Genomic DNA, 17,236 nt, shown 5'->3' with positions numbered 1-17,236 from the left:
AAGGCAGAATCAAAGATTGAGCCTTCCTCCCTCTATTTGAGTAATGTACTATTTAAGAAGTCATGTAGCCTAAATCTTTCAGTAGATTATTGCATAAATTAATGAAATTCTCTGCCTCTTCTTCAAAAGTGTGGGACTGTTGTATACTCCTTGCTGTATTTGAATGAAGGCATTAAAACAACACTGTCCAGTTGAACTTTCTGTCCTGAGATATGTTCCCTACCTGTGTTGTTCTGTGCAGGATACATGTGACTTTCTGTCCTGAGATATGTTCCCTACCTATGTTGTTCTGTGCAGGATACATGTGACTTTTGAGTGCTGGTGATAAACAGTGTATAAGGAGCTGAATTTATTTCATTTTAAAATTAAAACTAATTTTACTTCATTTTAGTAATTTAAATTTATAGTTGTTCATGGACAGTAGCTGCTATATTAGGAATATTTTAAGATTTGTCTTAAGTGTCAGTTCTTTTAGGAAACTGTTTTGGGGTAAAATGGCAGAAGCAGTCTGTATAAGCTGGCGTAGACAGTCAGAGCCCACATGTGATGAGGAGGCAGAGAGGACGGAATGCACAGGACGTGGATAGTGACAGAGATGAGAATGGTCATACAATACTTGTTGATAAAATGAGGAAATATATGAAGGATAATAAAAACCTAGTAACCAAGGTTCTTGGTATAAAATCATGGATTCTTGCTATAACTCAACAAACATAGTCCCAGACAAGTATTATATCCTCATGTGAGTGCATATGAGTGTACCTTCCCCCTGAAAGAATCCTGGACTCCATGGAGAAATAGCAGATTCTATACCTGGGCAAGAAAAATAAATGCAGGATGAGCCTGGAATATCTTAGGTCAGAAAGCAAGGACATGCTGAGAAAATGATAATCACCCAGAAACTACTTTACAAACAATCCCCTCACCAGATTATGGACAGTTAGAGTATCAGAATACATAATGATTATAATATATTACAGCCCATATATCCATATGACTCAATGATTGGGTGGTGACTGAGTTCATGTAATTACAGTGAGGGACAAGATGCCTAAATAGGAGAGAGATCAGTCTGTGAAATAAACACTGAGCCCAGAGGGAAGAGAGCAGCTGTACAGTGAAGGCTGGCAGACACCACTTCCATCAGACAACCAGGTTCAGTGAACTTCATTGGTGGTGAAGATGTTGAAACCACTTATCACCTGACAGGATAGCCTGAAAAAAACACAGCATCAGTTTTGTGCTGCTCCTGTTGAAGGTGTATAGTCTGAGTTTAGTCACCAGGTGACAGTAGCCACATCCGAGGGAGGGGACAATCTACAAAATAAAGTAACTGTTGTGATCTGCAGGATTCTACAGTCCTCATTCTACAGGAGTGAGAACTCTTCATCCTAAAGGAAAAGAGAGACAGCGAGTGAGCATTCTTACCTTGTAAGACAAAGTGGAGTCCACTTGCTGACTGCGATGCCCATAACGTGAGGACTAGAGCAGCGGCTCAGCTTGAAGTGGCCCTGTTCTTAGTCTTTTTGTAAAGTTGTGGTTGTCTCATGGTTCAGAGAGACAGAAAATTGAGGGAAAATATCTGGTATGGAAAGAAACAGAAAATACAAACGACTCATTTAGAAAGAAATTGAGCTGAGTGTGGAGCTAAATGGTAGCATGTATACCCAGTGTATCCGAGGCCTTGGGGTTAGAGCCTTAGCACTACTGTGTAACAGTATTCAGTGTCGCTCAGGATCAGGGAAATACAGATGTTCACTGCACTGATAGTGCTCATTAATCACGAGGCTGTGGCTGAGAAAGATCACAGATCTTCCCAGAGAAAATAGTGTTTCTTTAAATTCCAGGTTGATATGTATGTGAGTGATATTAGAAAAAAATCACCATTTGGCAGGCAGTTATGTCATTAATGATTTCAGGTAAGAATCCTCAATATTTGGTAAAACTGGTGGGGAAATCTTGTTGGAAAATCGAGTACTGCATAGGCTCCAGATGTCTCAGTGGTGACCAATATGAGTCATGTACCAGCAGCTGCTCAAGTCCACGCCGTGCACCTCCTGGTAGGGATGGCTGAGAAGTAGTCAGTGCTGTGGTTTCCTTCTAGAAGCTTGTGGCCTACGCATCAGAATGAATAAACATCAGACAGACCCAGACTGGGACACAGTCTGTGAAATAAGTGGGCGATTTACAGCTCTGCAAGATCACAGAAGACCAAAGAAGTAACTGCTCTGAAGTAAAGGAGACGAAGAGAAGGGACAGTGAAGCAAGTCTGCCATAGACTCTGAATCTTGGACAGAAAATATGTCAGCTTGTCTTCTGCCATGACGGACACCCATGGGATAACTTGTAAGATCAGAATGTGGCCTGTGGATTGTGGTCATACTGCAAAGATGCCGAGGTCCGAGCTTCATAACTGTGCCATGATCATGGAAACTCTGTTTTAGAAGTTAAATGCAAGTACCCAGTAGTATAGATACACCATGTCTTTACCTTACCTGCAGGCACTCCCTAAGTGTGTATTCAGACACATGTGCACAGGCTTATAACAAAGCTAGGCTTGCTGCACGGTGCTGTTGATGTCAAGATGGCATTCCAAAAGAGGAAATAGAGCACTTACTGGTCCTCATGGTCCACCATGACCAAGTCTGCTGCTTAGCAACTGTCATTGAGACTAGAGACTGAAACAGCTGTGTGTGTAAGGCCATAGAGCTGTCCTGCTGCTGCGGGTTTCAGAAGGTGCAGTTGTGTCTGAGATTGACTTGAAATGTCCTGTGTCTCTTTGCTTTTTTGCCAGGAAAAGGAACCTCTGCGGGTAATACCACTTAAAGAAGTTCATAAAGTCCAAGAGTGTAAGCAAAGGTAAGGGGCTGCCTGGCGCTGGCACGGCAGTTTGAAGACCAACGCCTCCCCTGTTTCAACTTACAGCGTGTGCTTCTCACTGCGAGAATTTTAAACTGGTTGAGATATGCTGCAGTTTTGTTTTTTAACTGTAAGGTATTGCGATCTTTTATTTGAGAACTACAAATTACTCATTTATAAATGACATTTCAGAAGTAGCTCATTAATGCAAAGGAAAAATGAGAAATCATTTTTAGTCTTTCAAAGGTGCAGAGAACAGGTTGTCACAAGGAGCTGCACCAGCTGTACCATGCTGAATTGAATAAACTGTAAGCACTTAGACTCTAAAGTTGCTTTATGATTCTTCTCTAAATGAATTGTAATCAAAACTGAGAAAAGATAATATGGCTTTGTTAAGTTAGTGTTTTCTCTCTAAACATTTAATGACACATATTTGGTATCTAGTAAACAGCTGAAGGAGAAACTGTCAAAACTGATTTTCATGCAACTGGATGATTGTTTTTCATAACAGTGACATAATGATGAGGGACAACCTGTTTGAAATTGTAACGACGTCTCGAACTTTTTATGTGCAGGTAAGACACTTGGAGACTATAGATTGTCTTACAAGCAGTTAATAACATTCATAGGTGAAATAAATATAGATAAACCTTGTCTGTTTTGACAAGTGTAATTTACCAGCTTATTGAAAGGTGTCAGGTGGTGGTTGGTGGTGGGGTATATATTTAGAAATGGGGGTTATTGTGTTATGAATTAGTGATATCGATCAAAGTCACATTTGGAAGAAAGGAAGTGCTGTTTTGTTTATATTTTAGCAGTGTGCCTTCAAGTGTATTTTCTTTCTGTGTTTTTAATATTTTTTTTTTAACTTTAAAAGCCTCAAGTATATAAATGAAATTATTGGAAAGAGCATTTGTTTTGGCTCATTGCTTATTGCAGAAAAGTTAAGAAAATGATATTATAAAATACACATACTTCCACATCTAAGCACTGATTCTTACAGCAGGCAAGGCCATATAGTAAATGTATAAAATCTTGCTTGTTTTCCTATTTTGTCATTTTTCCTGTGTCATTAAAAGTTATTTGGCAATAACTAAGTCTGGTGGCTCTTGCCTTTAATCACAGTTCAAGGCATTCAGGAGGCAGAGGCCGGTGGATCCTGGTGAATCTGTGGCCAGCCAGGGCTGTGTAGTGAGCTCCTGTCTCAAAAATCAATCAGACAAACAAAAAGCCATCTATGCAAACATTTTAGAATTACACTTCTCACTCCATGTGTGGCTGTTTCTCAAGTTCTGATCTTTTGTGACTACACATTTATTTAGAGTTTTCATACATTTACTGTGAAAGTATGATGATGGGAACATCTGTATTTAAAGTTTGACCTAAATTTCTGATTTTTTAGGCTGTTCTAGGTCAGATTTAACCACCAGAACAGTCTTTCTGTCTTGTCACATTGATTTTGATCATGATGCTCTTACTTGCACTGAGTGAAAGCCTATGCTGTGGCCATGCCACCCTGAGCATTCTGATCTTAGAATATTTAGATTTAGACTAGCCAGTCTTTATCAAGAAAAGGGACTATAGCCAGGTGTGGTGGTATATGCTTTTAATCCTGGCACTTAGGAGGCAGAGGCGGGTATATCTCTATGAGTTCAAGGCCAGCATGGGCTACAGAGCAAGTTCCAGGACTGACTGGGAAACCCTGTCTCAAAAAAAAAAAAAAAATTGTTTCTAAAATTAATATGTAAAATGGTGCCAGAATGACTTTTAAAGTTTCAGCATATACGTGTACCAAGTTCAGACTGTAGCATTTGACAGCAAAATAGGAACTTTCTTTGTTATTTCCTCTTATTTCCTTTTCAAAAACATTCATTATTGACCATTTTATGTGTCTGGGTTTAAAACATGTAGTGGCTGTCCTATGTCTCAATATAGTACCTTGCTCAGAAAAACCTGGGTTAATAACAGTGCTTCTAGATCCGGGTTTGGTGGCATATGCCTGTAACCAAACTCTCAAAAGGCTGAAGCAGGACGTTCAAGGGCAACTTTGATGAAGAATGAAGTGAAGACCAGCCTGAGCAATTTAGTATGAGCTGTGTCAAAACTAAAACACAAATTTTGAAATAAAGGCTCAGTGGCCAAGTGTTTTCCTTGAATGTGTGAGGGCCTTGGTTTGTTCCCAATAACACATTCTCACACAAAAAGTGCTTTCAGGGGTTGGAAAGATGGCTCAGAGGTTAAGAGAACTTGCTGCTCTTCCAGAGGACCAAGTTTTGTTCCTAGAATCCACATTGGGTGGCTCACAACAGCCTGTAAACTACAACTCCAGTGGGGTCCAATGCCCTCTTGTAGCTGGGGACAGCTGGACCAATGATTCATGAGTTTACTGAACCCCACACCACACACACACACACACACACACACACACACACACACACACTCTGAACCTTTTTGAAAAGAGTTTTGAAGCCAGGCACGTTGGCGCACACCTTTAATCCCAGCAGTTGGGAGGCAGAAGCAGGTGGATCTCTTGAGTTCAAGGCCAGCCTTGTCTACAATGAGAGAGTTTATAACATCCAAGGCTACAGAGAGAAATCTATCTTGAAAAACAAAGCAAAAGTAAATAATTAAAAATAAACAAAAGTGCTCTGAAAACTTTTTAAAGAAATTATTGCCTTTGAATGTGTTTGCAGGTGACATTTTATTGCCACGGCATGGAATATATGGAAATAGAAGGTGATTTGGAGAGAAATTTCACTGAGATATCCCTTTTATTTCCTTTAGGCTGATAGCCCTGAAGAAATGCACAGTTGGATTAAAGCAGTCTCTGGCGCCATCGTAGCACAGCGGGGACCTGGCAGATCAGCATCTTCTGTAGGTTTCTCCTTGGGGAGACTCTGCATCCTTTGGTGTTGTTTTCTTCCTCTCCCCTAATTCTTTGGTTTCTATTTTGTTGAGATTATTTGCATGTTGACTTTCACACCAATTGGACTTGCAAAAATAATGCACCCTAATTCAGAGCTTCCTTGTAGTGTCATGTACATAACTTTCTGCACATTGTGTTAGTGCACAGCTGGGCAGCTAAAGAATAGAGCCCTTCTTCCTCTGTTCTTCCAGTTCTAGCAAAACAGTTTTGTGATGTCTTGATTTCCCCTTACTTGCCAATTTTCAGTTAAGATTTTTTTCCCCCTTAGTGTATTGGAATACCACTGACCAAATTAGAGCCTTAAGTACAGTTTTTTTGTTCCCATTCAGTTTTTTTTCTATTTCATGTTATTTAAAATTTTTAGCAGGTTGATAGAAAAGCTTGTTTATTTTTGCTGTAGTTTGATAGTTACATTGGAACAACATAATGATCTGTTCAAACATAGCAAGAGAAACATTTGTTGTTCATCTTGTTCAAGTGAATCCTAAGAAATAATTTGTCGGGAATACTTTGGCCATTCATTTCTGTTCTGAAAATGCAAACCCTTTTGAGAAATTATATCTTAAAAGTAGCACTGTTGCCAGTTGTCCTGGTGTGCTGTGTCATAGCCTAGATATCCTGTACTTTCATTATTTTTCCTGGTAGTAATACTGTCTTTTAGTAGTTTCCTGGTAGTGATAATAACAGATCAGTAGATAGTAAACCATTTTCCCATTTCTTAACCATTTATCATTATACTAGTATTCCTGTAGGAATATTGAAGAAGTCTCTTTCATGGGTGTTAGTTTTGTAACTGCCTGCATTTTATGTGACTCTTTCAACAATCAAGTATGAGATTCTCTGCAAAAACAATGTCTGTTGGGAAGAGGGAAAATTGGAGAAGGGTGTTTGTGTTCTGTGCTTTGTGGTGGGGCAAATCGGACTGAGCTGTGACTATCAGCAGAATTCTCTCTTTTCCTCCTCTCCCAATATAGGTTAACTCTAATCTTAGCTTTGCACTGTGTTCCAGATGCGGCAGGCCAGAAGGCTGTCGAACCCTTGTATACAGAGGTATACATCAAGAGCTGGTGAATGCAGCACGTATGTGGGCTCTCATGCAAATGTGCCTTCTTAGTAGAGGGCCTGGACACGCTCCCTACTTACAACTGATCATAGAAGGTTGAGTTAACTGGACTGCCTTTTGCAGTTGTCATCACTAACGCAAACTATTTTACTGTAGTCATCAGATTGAATATGTATAGTAAAAAAAAGACAAAAGCAACCCTACTAATGGAAGCTTCCAGAGCTTCAGTAACTAACTGACTGAATTGCTGCAAGAGTTTTGATTTCCATGTTTTATGTATTTTGAGATTTTTTTTTAATACAACACTTAAATGTGCCTTTTTTCTGATCCAGGCAAACTTCTGCACGCATCCACCTTGGATAAACTTTGTCACCAGAATTGCATGGTATTTTATAGCTCTGGTGAAGTTTACCTTATAATGGGAGCCTGTAGTGTTTGCTGATTGTGGTGCTGTTATCAAGGCAGCTAGTATCCTAAAGAGTGCACTCCAGGAGCTGCCCAGCACTCCAGTGTCTTCAGATTTGTTACTAGAAGTACAATAAAATCAGTATTCACGACTGATCTTACGTCATCAGTTTTAAAAGTGATTCAGTTGTACACATTCTTACTTTTAAAATCTTAAACCATATGAATGTGTGACTTACCAAAATAAACAGTTAAATCAGCTGCCATAATTACAGTGAAATTAATAGAAGCAAAAAAAAAACCAAGTTATCAGACTACTAACAAAATCATGTCTGAAAAGTCTTGATTCTTGATTAATCTATAGCCTTTCATTTTTGTGTTTTGTCTTTTTTTTTTTTTAAGACTTGGGATAACCCCCATTATTCCTAAATACTGGTAGACTCTTCTTTCAACACAATTCGTTGCAGTTGGAACACTATTTCATTTTAGGCTAGCTAGGCCTTCAAAGTGCCATAAGCTGACAAATTCAGCTTTGGTGACAGAATCAGTTTCTTAGTAGAATTGGTTGTTGGCTGTCATTGCTTTGAACTCACCCTTAAAATGCATTGCTTTGGGAAGGAACTTGCACATTTACGCTGCATGGCTCATGCTTCTGCTTTGTGTGTGTGCGTGTGTGTGTTGTTTGTTTTTCAGAGAATCAAGTCTCACACTGAGTGAATGACTAACTTCACTGTCAGTGATTAGCTGTGTCTGACCACCATTCCTCTTTCCAGGAGCATTCCGGCTGCCCTTCAGAATCCAAATACACTGTCCGCCCTGCCGGGGCAGCAGCAGGCACCTCACATTCCGCAGCCTCTCGCAGCCACTCTCTGGTCTCAAGCTATACCATGGAGAAGCGAGGATTTTACGAATCTCTTGCCAAGATCAAGCCAGGGAACTTCAAGGTCCAGACTGTCTCTTCAAGAGAATCAGCTTCCAAAGTGACTGAACAAGCTCTGCTTAGACCTCAGAATAAAAATGGCCCTCAGGGAAAAGATGGTGAGCCAGTGGACTTAGATGATGCCAGCCTGCCAGTCAGTGATGTGTAGGGTTGCCTGCCCCACTCATCCCTCAGTGTCCTTTCATGAGGGTTCTAGCCAAAGATGATAGAGAATGGATGGTTTCAGTGCATATATTATGTTGTCTCTTGGGTGTACTCTATAAACTGGCAAACTGAGAATCTAGGGAGTGGCCAAGTCAATGTAATTTCTTTAAGAAAGGAAGGAAAAAAGCTGTCTCCATATCAACTGTCTGAAGCTTTATGTGTTTGGGTGGTAAAAATGTGTGTGTGACTTTTTTTTTCTAGTGACTTTGAAATTTTAAATAACAACTTAAAACATTAAAATTTCTTATTATTTGGTCATTTAAAATGCTAATATGACTCCCTATGAAATACTCAACATTTACACATTCTTATCAGTTAACATTATCAAATGGGACATTGCTAGACAAAAATTCTTAAACTCATGATGTCTGTGGTGCTGCAAAATTTATATTGCAATGTGGATTATATAGAAATTTTAACCATTTTTGATATCAGGTGAGTGGTAAATTTTGCATAGAAGATTTGATTAGACTGTTGGTGCAGGTAGGAGGGAACGGGGGTGGAGCAGCAGAGGTGAGGGATTAGAGCTAAGCTACGGCTAAGGTTTTTTTCTTTTTGGTGAGGACTTTTTTTTTTGAGACAGGGTTTCTTTGTATCCATGTCTGTCCTGGAACTTGTGGTGATCCTCCTGCCTTTGCTGCCTCCCAGATTATAGGATGTGTTCCACAGTGTGATACTTGTTTGGAAAAGCTTAGAATTCGCACCTGTCAGTATTTTATTTCAGTAAAAATTATTTCGTCATAAATTTTGGGAAGATCTGATTTTTTTCCCCAAGACAGTTTCTCTATGTAGTCCTTGCTGTTCTGGAACTTGTTCTGTAGACCAGGCTGGCCTAAAACTCACAGAGATCCTCCTGAGTGCTGGAATTAAAGGCATGTACCACAACATCCAGCTGATTTTTTTTTTTTTGTAAATAGATCTTATTTTTGAATTTGGATTAGTGAAAGACCTCTCGGTTCATATGTGAAGTTATAAATGCCTTCAGTCATGAAATTGTTGTGGCCTCTACTTTTTCATCATTAATAACCTATATTCAAGTGCCTGTGTCTTCTCATCTCATTTAGGATGTGCTTCAAGTCCTACATGATTGGCTTTAAATGTTTGAATAAATTAATTTCAATAGCATAGTTTGATATGTTAAATAAGATAGCTTTTTATGTCAGGGACACCAGAATGTTGGTGTTCTACTATCTGTGCAATATTTATGTCTTGAAATAAATTGGAGTATGCATTTAATCGTGGGGATATCCTAAATGGAAGTACCTCTCTAAAGAACCCATAGTTTCTGGTGTTGAGTGATAGACTGGTTTGAGCAAGTACTGTTTTGTGGCAAAGTCTTAAGTGTTTGCTTTCCCCAGGCTGCTGCTCTATAGTATTCCCAGTCCCACATACTTCTGTTTTGGTGACATGGGTGTTAGTGTTTTGCCTTTTTATGTTCTAAGACTACTTGTTGGAGGAGGAGGAGGAGGAGAAGGAGGAAGAAATCGCTTCTGTGTGGGGTCTAGGGGCCGAGATGTGTTATTTAGTTGTCCAGCACAAGAACATACCACTTACCTTTTGTATTCATAAGCTAATATGTTAGAGTTCTATGTAGTTTTCTTTTTTGCAACTGCATTGGAAAACCATAGGACAATGAGGTTTTTAAGCAGTCACCACCCTTCTGCTGCTGTGTTCATTATCCAGGCTCTTTGGGAAGTTCCTTTTTCATGAACATACCTAGGAATCGTGTACAGATACTTCGCAGTATTGATGAGCCTGGCGCTGTTTTCTTTGGTACAGCCTCCACAGTGCACGTTTATTTTAGCATATTTTGGTGTTGGTAATTTGATATATTTCATGGTGGCAAAATATTAGCTCTATTTTGGGACTTTTTATAGAATTACCCTTATTCAAAAGCATAGGAATATGTTCTTGTGGTTGTCAGAATTTCTTAATATTTATCTCAATTCTTTTGTAAGCTAATGGAAATTATTTAATTATTTTAAAACATACCTTCTTGTAAATATGTCACATCTGAAGTGTCAACAGTTACTTTGAATACCGTAATGTTTGCTGCATTTTTTTCCTGTGTGTATATTGTATCTCCTTTCAGAACAGGAATGTGCCTCCTGATGTTTACTGTTACACCTGCTCTCTTTGTATGTCCGATTGGTTGAACACTGTAATGACTTGAGAATAAACTGCTCAGAATTCATTTTCACTTCATTCTCATTTTGTTTGGTTCAGGTCTCATATGAACAAGTCAGTAGAACTGGTAAGAACCGTTTTTGGTTAGTTAATTTGCTTACCTTTGAACAAATAAGAAATTTCACATCAGGTGGTGGTGACCTTTAATCCCAGCACACAGGAGGCAGAGCCCAGCCTAGTCTACAGAGCAAGTCCAGGACAGCCAGGGATACAACAGAGAAACTGTCTCAAAAAAACAAAAGGGGAAAAAAGAAAAGAAAATTCACATTCTTGAATTCTTAGGGTTTGTTTTGTGTGTTTTGTTTCTTGAGACAGAGTGCCTGAAACCCATTATGTAGACCAAGCTGACATTGAAATCACAGAGATCCTCCTGGCTCCGCCTCCCGAATGCTGGGCTATAAAAGTGTATACCACCAGGCCCAACAGATCCATGAATTTTGAAGACAGTTGTATATGAAATCCTATGAAGAAAATGTCTGTGTGTCTAAAAAGCTTGCTTATTTTACTTAAAAAACAAACAACAAGCATATTCTCAAAAGCAACATTAAATGTAAAAATTACCTATGAAGCATGTTTGGATCATCTGTGCTGCATAGGGCTCTTGATTATTTGTCAGTCTGAGCTGAGGCAAAACTAATTGCAGAAGGCATAGGACCCCCCTGCCACACACACACACACACACACACACACACACACACACACACACACACACAGATTGCCTGCCATGTGGGGAGTGGTAGGGAGAGATTGAGATGTGAGGAGATGCAGTCAAACCCCAAACAAAACAAACCTAAGAACCTTCACCCCTGCTTTTTGCAAATTTTCCTTTTGATAGTGAACTCAGCTGACCAGCTGTGGCGAACTCTATGTCTAGAGTCTAACTCAGTGCCTGCTTCCCAAAGACAGTTCAAACACTTACCAATTGAGTGAAGGATGGGCCACTAATGTAAAATATGTTGAACTGTACACTTATTATTTGAAATACAAAAGGTTGTCCTTATTATATATTGCTTTGGGACTGGAGAGAGTCTCAGCATTTAAGAGCATGGTAGTGCATGCCTTTAATCTCAGCACTTGGGAAGCAGAGGCAGGCAGAACTCTGTGAATTCGAGGCCAGCTTGACCTACAAAGTGACTTTCAGCAAGGGCTGTTACATAGAGAAATCCTGTCTCAAAACAAACAAAAACCAAACAAAAAGCAAACATGTACTGCTCTTGCAGAGTTCAGTTCCCAACACCTACCTGTAACTTCAATTCCAGGGAATCCGACCTCTGCTGGTTTGAATGAGATGATTCCCACAGGCCCATATATTTGCGTGGTTAGTCCCCAGTTGGTGAACTGTTTGAGAGTTCTGTCAATGGTTTCGAAAGCCCACACCATGCCCAGTTTCTTTCTCTCTACTTATTGCTTTTGGATCAGGATATAAATTCTCAGCTACTTCTCCAGCACCATGCCTGCCTGCATACTACCACACACCCCAGAATGATAATGAACTGACCCTCTGAAACTATAAGCAAGCCCCAATTAAATTTAAAGATATAAGGCTGGATGTGGTGGTGCATTCCTTTAATCCCAGCAGCTGAGAGGCAGAAGCAAGCAGATTTCTTTGAGTTTGAGGCCAATCTGGTCCACATAGAGTTTCAGTCTAGCTGGGGCTGCATAGTGAGACCTTGTCCCTAAAAAAGAAAATCAGTAAAGTTCTAATAGCTTAATTCTAAATCTCATATAAAAGCTTGGTGTTTGGAAGGGTTTGAAAAATCTATTCAAGACATGATTAGAAGCATTTTTAATTAGATGGTTTTGTATTTTCCATTTGCTAATTTTCATATTACGGAGATTAAAGTTCAGTTTTCCCCATTTTCAAATGATTTGTAAAAATTGTATCTTCCCTAAAATTCCTTGGTCCCCTTAGCTTTCAGGTATTATAGGTAGCCCTCAGACCTCTTCAGAAAATAAAAATCCATTGTATACATGTGTGAAATTTTCAAAGAATAAATATACATTTAAAAAAATGTGTTTTCCCCAACCAAACATGAAGATGTATTTTGGGACTGGAGAGATGGTTCAGTGGTAAGAACGCTTCCACACAGCATGGAAACCAGTGACGTCCCCATGAAAAGCTGGTGTGCTCATCATTTCATGCCCGGAGCCCCAGAGCTGGTAGGGGCAGGTACATGAGATTCAGTGGGCCTGGTGGCTACAAGGAGAGACGCTGACCCGACAGAGCAGGACACACAAATTCCTCTGGCTTCCATGTGGGTGCTCCTACATCTGCATATGTGTACACAGACACTCCCATACACACAAAAAATAATGAAAGTAAAAATTTTTACATGACCTGTGTTGAAAAATATTGCTGAACTGGTTAGTGTTTATAGTACCAGTTGCTGAAATCTAGTCCACTGCCCGGACATCGAAGTGGTTTACTAGTGTCTGTTCGTGTGACAATAGTGCCACCTTCTGGTATTGGCTGCTACAGTTAAAGTAATTTGACATCTGTTTTATTTCACCCAACAGGAAATGAGAGCTGTGGCAGCATAGGATAACTTTGAAATTCATAGAAATTTGAAATCACCTTTCCTAAATGATTGTCATTAAATTTTTTAGTAGATAACTGTAGTTTCACCTATATAAGAAATAGTAGAGAGAAGCTGGGCATGTCCACAGGGAGATGCCATCTCATAAAACGATGGAATACAGGATTATCTTGTATGCCTTTTACTCAGTCCCCCCCCCCCCCCCAGTTATCTCTTATAAAGTTACAGTACAGTATTAGATCCATGATAGAGTCCAGAAGCACAACAGTCCCATCACTGCGGGGACCCCTCGTCCTAGTAGAGTCAGTACCCATCCGCTAGCGTACAGTTTGGACACACATTAGGGTTTAAAACAGTCTTCAGGTGCTGAAGTTTGACCCTTAGTCCCGTTGGTATTTTGCTACGCATGTAGGAGTCTTGAGAACTGCCCTTCCTATCTCCTGATTAGTAAGTGATGGGATTTTTGGCTTGTTATCAGACTCCTATTTCACATGACAGATGTCTTTATGCATTCTTTTCAGTTAACTTGCAGAATAATAGGGAAATACCTTGTTGGTAACCACCGTGCAAAGAGTTCAGGCTGATTTTTTTTAAACATATATTTTTAAAGGTTTATTTCTGTGGGTGTGAGCGTGTGAGTGGAAGTCAGGACGACATTCAGGACTCAGTTTTCTCCTACCCTGTGGGTACTGGGGACTGAACTCAGGTTAGGGTTAGGTGCCGTCTTGACGGCCCATCAGGCTTTGGATGTAGCTGTAGATTGTGAATATGAAGAATCATTTTATATATGTGACTGCTGGATGTTTTTCTCCTTTTGATCACTTGGAGTTAAAGTCAGATTCTTGCCTTCCATGTACTGTAGACCTAAGGTAAGAAGCACTGTATCAGAGAGGACTTCTAGAAAGTCCTAGAAGAACAAGGTGCTTTCAGGAAACTTCTGCTTTACATGGCAAGGAATGCATAAATGTTGATTTGCAATCTCCATGGTCCAAATAGGGATAGAGAATTTAAATCAGTCTTTTCATGGTTCAAGGACCTTTCTCTCTTCCAAGATACGACTCACAAATCTCTCCTTGCCCTAGTTAAAAAAAAAAAAATTAAATTTAAAGCAGTTTCTGCCAAGAAAAAATAAAAACAAAAAAACCATTCTTTTCAGCCAATAGAAAAAATATGATACTTCCATACTAATATTGACTGTTGTTCAATCTTTTCTTATTTTTGTTAGCAAAGCTAAAAAAGGAGGAACCTAAATTAAAAATCTATTTTGACACACATAAAATTATCAGTACTAATGTGTCCTAGTTCTTATTTTAAATATGTCATGCTGAATTGAACATTATTCCTTTTCCCATGAAACTTAAAATATGGAATAAATGTATTTCCCCCCCCATGTATTTTTTAAACATTGATAAATTATTGTAACACTTTCTGAATGCTAACCCAAAATAAAATGTTATAATACCAATGCCTTAAATAAACAGCCAAGATAAAAAAAAAGGGAGGAAATGTGGGAGAATTTCCATGACTCAGGAACTTGCCCAGTTAAGTCCTCCCACCTGCTACTCACCCTCTTAATTTCCTTGTCTGCACCTTGATAAAAACGCCCTAATAAAAGCAGCATAAGGGGAAAAAGGTTTATTGGGCTCACATTTCCAGGTTGCAGTCCGTCACTGCCAGAAGGTCAAGGTAGCAGGAACTTGAAGCAACAGGCACATCACGTCCGCAGTCAAGAGCAGAGAGCAGCGAATTAGTGTATCCATGCTAGCACTGTATCCATTCTATACAATCTAGCATACCCTTCCCAGGGACTGGCACCACTCGTGGTGGGCAGATCTTCCCATCTCAGCATAGTCAAAACAATCCACATGAGCAAGCCTACATTAGATGCCAACCTGATCTAGGCAGTCTCTCATTGTGCCCAGTTGGCAATCCAAGTTAACCATCACCATCAGCCTTTGGTCCCAGGGACATCTGTGTGTGGTGACCATCATATATATCTAGCTTATAATTTTGACTCCTACTGTCAAAATTTTCTCACCTTTCCATTTGCCTGCTTATATTTTGAAGGAGAGAGATTTTCCGGTGGGTCCTATGTGGCAAGTTAGAGGAAGTGAGGCACCAGCACTAAAGGGGAACAGCCTGTTTGTTGGCTTGAATAACTAGAAGCCTAGAGAAGCTGTGACTGGGGTAGTGGCTCTGCAGGTAGGCAGGCTTGAGGGAGAAGCCCACAGTCTCAGTACTGAACATGGTATGTTTGAGATACTTAACTAGACATCCAAGTAAAAATGGCAGCAGGCAGTTGGATAAACAAATTTGGAACTGAGAAAAGTCAGCTTGATAGAAGTTAGAGTCACTTGGAAAGAGGAACCTCAGTTGAGAAAATGCCTCCATCAGATTGCCTGTAGGCAAGAGCAGTGGTTAGTGATTGCTCTAGAGGAATGTGTGGGTGGTCCTGGGTAGTGTAAGGAAGCAGCCTGAGCAAGCCATGAGGAGCAAACCAGTAAGCAGCACTCCTCCATGGCCTTTGCTCTCGTTCCCGCCTTCACATTCCTACCTTGGCCTTCTTCAGTGGTCTATGACCTGCGATATGTAAGTCAAACAAGCCCTTTTCTCCTCAAGTTGTTTTTGTTATGATGTATCTCACACCAATAGAAAGACTAAGACAGAACACATCACACGTGTGCCTGGTGCCCCAGGAAGGTTGAAGAGGGTGTGCGATCCCCTGGAACTGTGTGCTTTGTCTTTACTGCTGAGCCATCTCTCCAACTCCACGATGTCCTATGTTTTTTAAATATTTAAGCCAAGCATAGCAATGCACACCTTTATTTCCAGCACCAGGAGGCAAAGACAGGCAGATCTCAGTGGGTCCCAGGCCAGGAGATCTACATAGGGAATCCCAGGCTAGCCAGGGCTCCATAGGCAGACTTTCAAAAACCAAACAAGCAACACACAGTCACATTCACATCACATTGTCCCTCTACTGCATACACCTCTGACAGCATTCCACAGCTTTGTGTCTCATGGCCTTACTTGGAGTCGTAGTCCTGATTAAGGTGACAGGAAGGCCCCCAGGGAGAGGAACCAACATTCGCTTACTGAACATTGGGTTCTGTTCTGATTCTGGAAGCTGTTCCAAGACCGCTTTCACGGAGCCTTAATTGTTAGGGGATTTTTTTGCTGACCTAACACAACTTGGCTCATGATTGATTCTTGTCCTTAAGCTTAGAACTAGGACAAGCCTTAATGAACACCGCACAGTGTCTGTGCTTCTGCTCAGCCGATTTCTTTCCAGCGGCAGGAATAATGTCCTTGATTAAAACCGCTCAGCACTCAAGGGCTTCTCACAGGCAGGAAATTCCCTTGGGTCCCAGGAAATAAGGAGGAAGAGAGACAGGTACACAAAGGTCACCTCTGTTACGGGGTACACCAAGACCAAGATAGGTATTGAAGGATCATGCTAGGCTATTCTACAGGAAAGGTCTTGGAGGAGTGTAACTTAGAGGTTTTTGCATTGGTTACTTTCCTGTTGCTGGGCAAAAACACTATAACCAAGGCAAATTATAGAAGTTTACTCGGGTTAACGGCTCTGGATGGGGGAGTCCATCATGACAGGAAGGCATGGACAGGAAGGCATGGCAGGTGGTAGAAGCAGGAAGCTAAAGGTTTACATCTTTAACTACAAGCAAGCAGAGAGAAAAGAGAGAGAGAGAGAGAGAGAGAGAGAGAGAGAGAGAGAAAGAGAGAGAGAGAGAGAATGATAGTGGCTTTGAATCCTCAACCCCCATGCCCATACTTCCTCCAGCAAGGCTAGCCTCTAAACTTCCTGTTATGTGCAACCTCGGAGATGCCTTAAACAGGAAAGTAAGCAACTCAAAATAACTCCAGTAAGTCCCTGAAACAGAACAGATTCACTAGGCCTCTTTCTGCTAGAGTAAGCAGCAAACACTGCAAAGACTCCGAGACAAGACAAACTTCAAAGAAGACTGAGACCAGAACAGCTGCCTGGAAGAAGCAGAGACCGGCTGAGTTTACTGGAAGAGGTTTAGACCAACTGAGGCACCTGCAAAGGACACGCTCAAGCCTGTTGAGCTGCCTGCAGGCTGTGCGGTGTGCTC

The 17,236-nt window shown here is 40.5% G+C and overlaps 1 protein-coding gene across 8 annotated transcripts in view; it reads left to right on the top strand.

The window, feature by feature from the left end:
• Plekha1 (pleckstrin homology domain containing A1) overlaps positions 1–10,597 on the top strand; it is a 56,614-nt gene extending 46,017 nt beyond the window's left edge. For 5 of the 8 annotated variants that reach the window (XM_041666207.1, XM_041666210.1, XM_041666208.1 and 2 more), the window contains 4 exons: positions 2,795–2,859; positions 3,371–3,434; positions 5,644–5,733; positions 8,027–10,597. In XM_041666207.1, the coding sequence (XP_041522141.1) occupies positions 2,795–2,859; positions 3,371–3,434; positions 5,644–5,733; positions 8,027–8,341 (534 nt within the window). In that variant the 3' untranslated portion in view covers positions 8,342–10,597. Of the gene's footprint in view, positions 1–2,794; positions 2,860–3,370; positions 3,435–5,643; positions 5,734–6,794; positions 6,900–8,026 lie in introns of those variants that run through there. The other 3 variants (XM_041666211.1, XM_041666212.1, XM_041666213.1) reach the window with 3 other exon arrangements.
• Positions 10,598–17,236: the final 6,639 nt, after the last annotated feature.

The sequence above is a fragment of the Microtus oregoni genome, unplaced genomic scaffold, assembly GCF_018167655.1.
Source record: "Microtus oregoni isolate MIOR12 unplaced genomic scaffold, Mior012 000016F_ref0000370, whole genome shotgun sequence".
Taxonomy (NCBI): domain Eukaryota; kingdom Metazoa; phylum Chordata; class Mammalia; order Rodentia; family Cricetidae; genus Microtus; species Microtus oregoni.
This window is presented reverse-complemented; position numbering and strand designations above follow the sequence as displayed.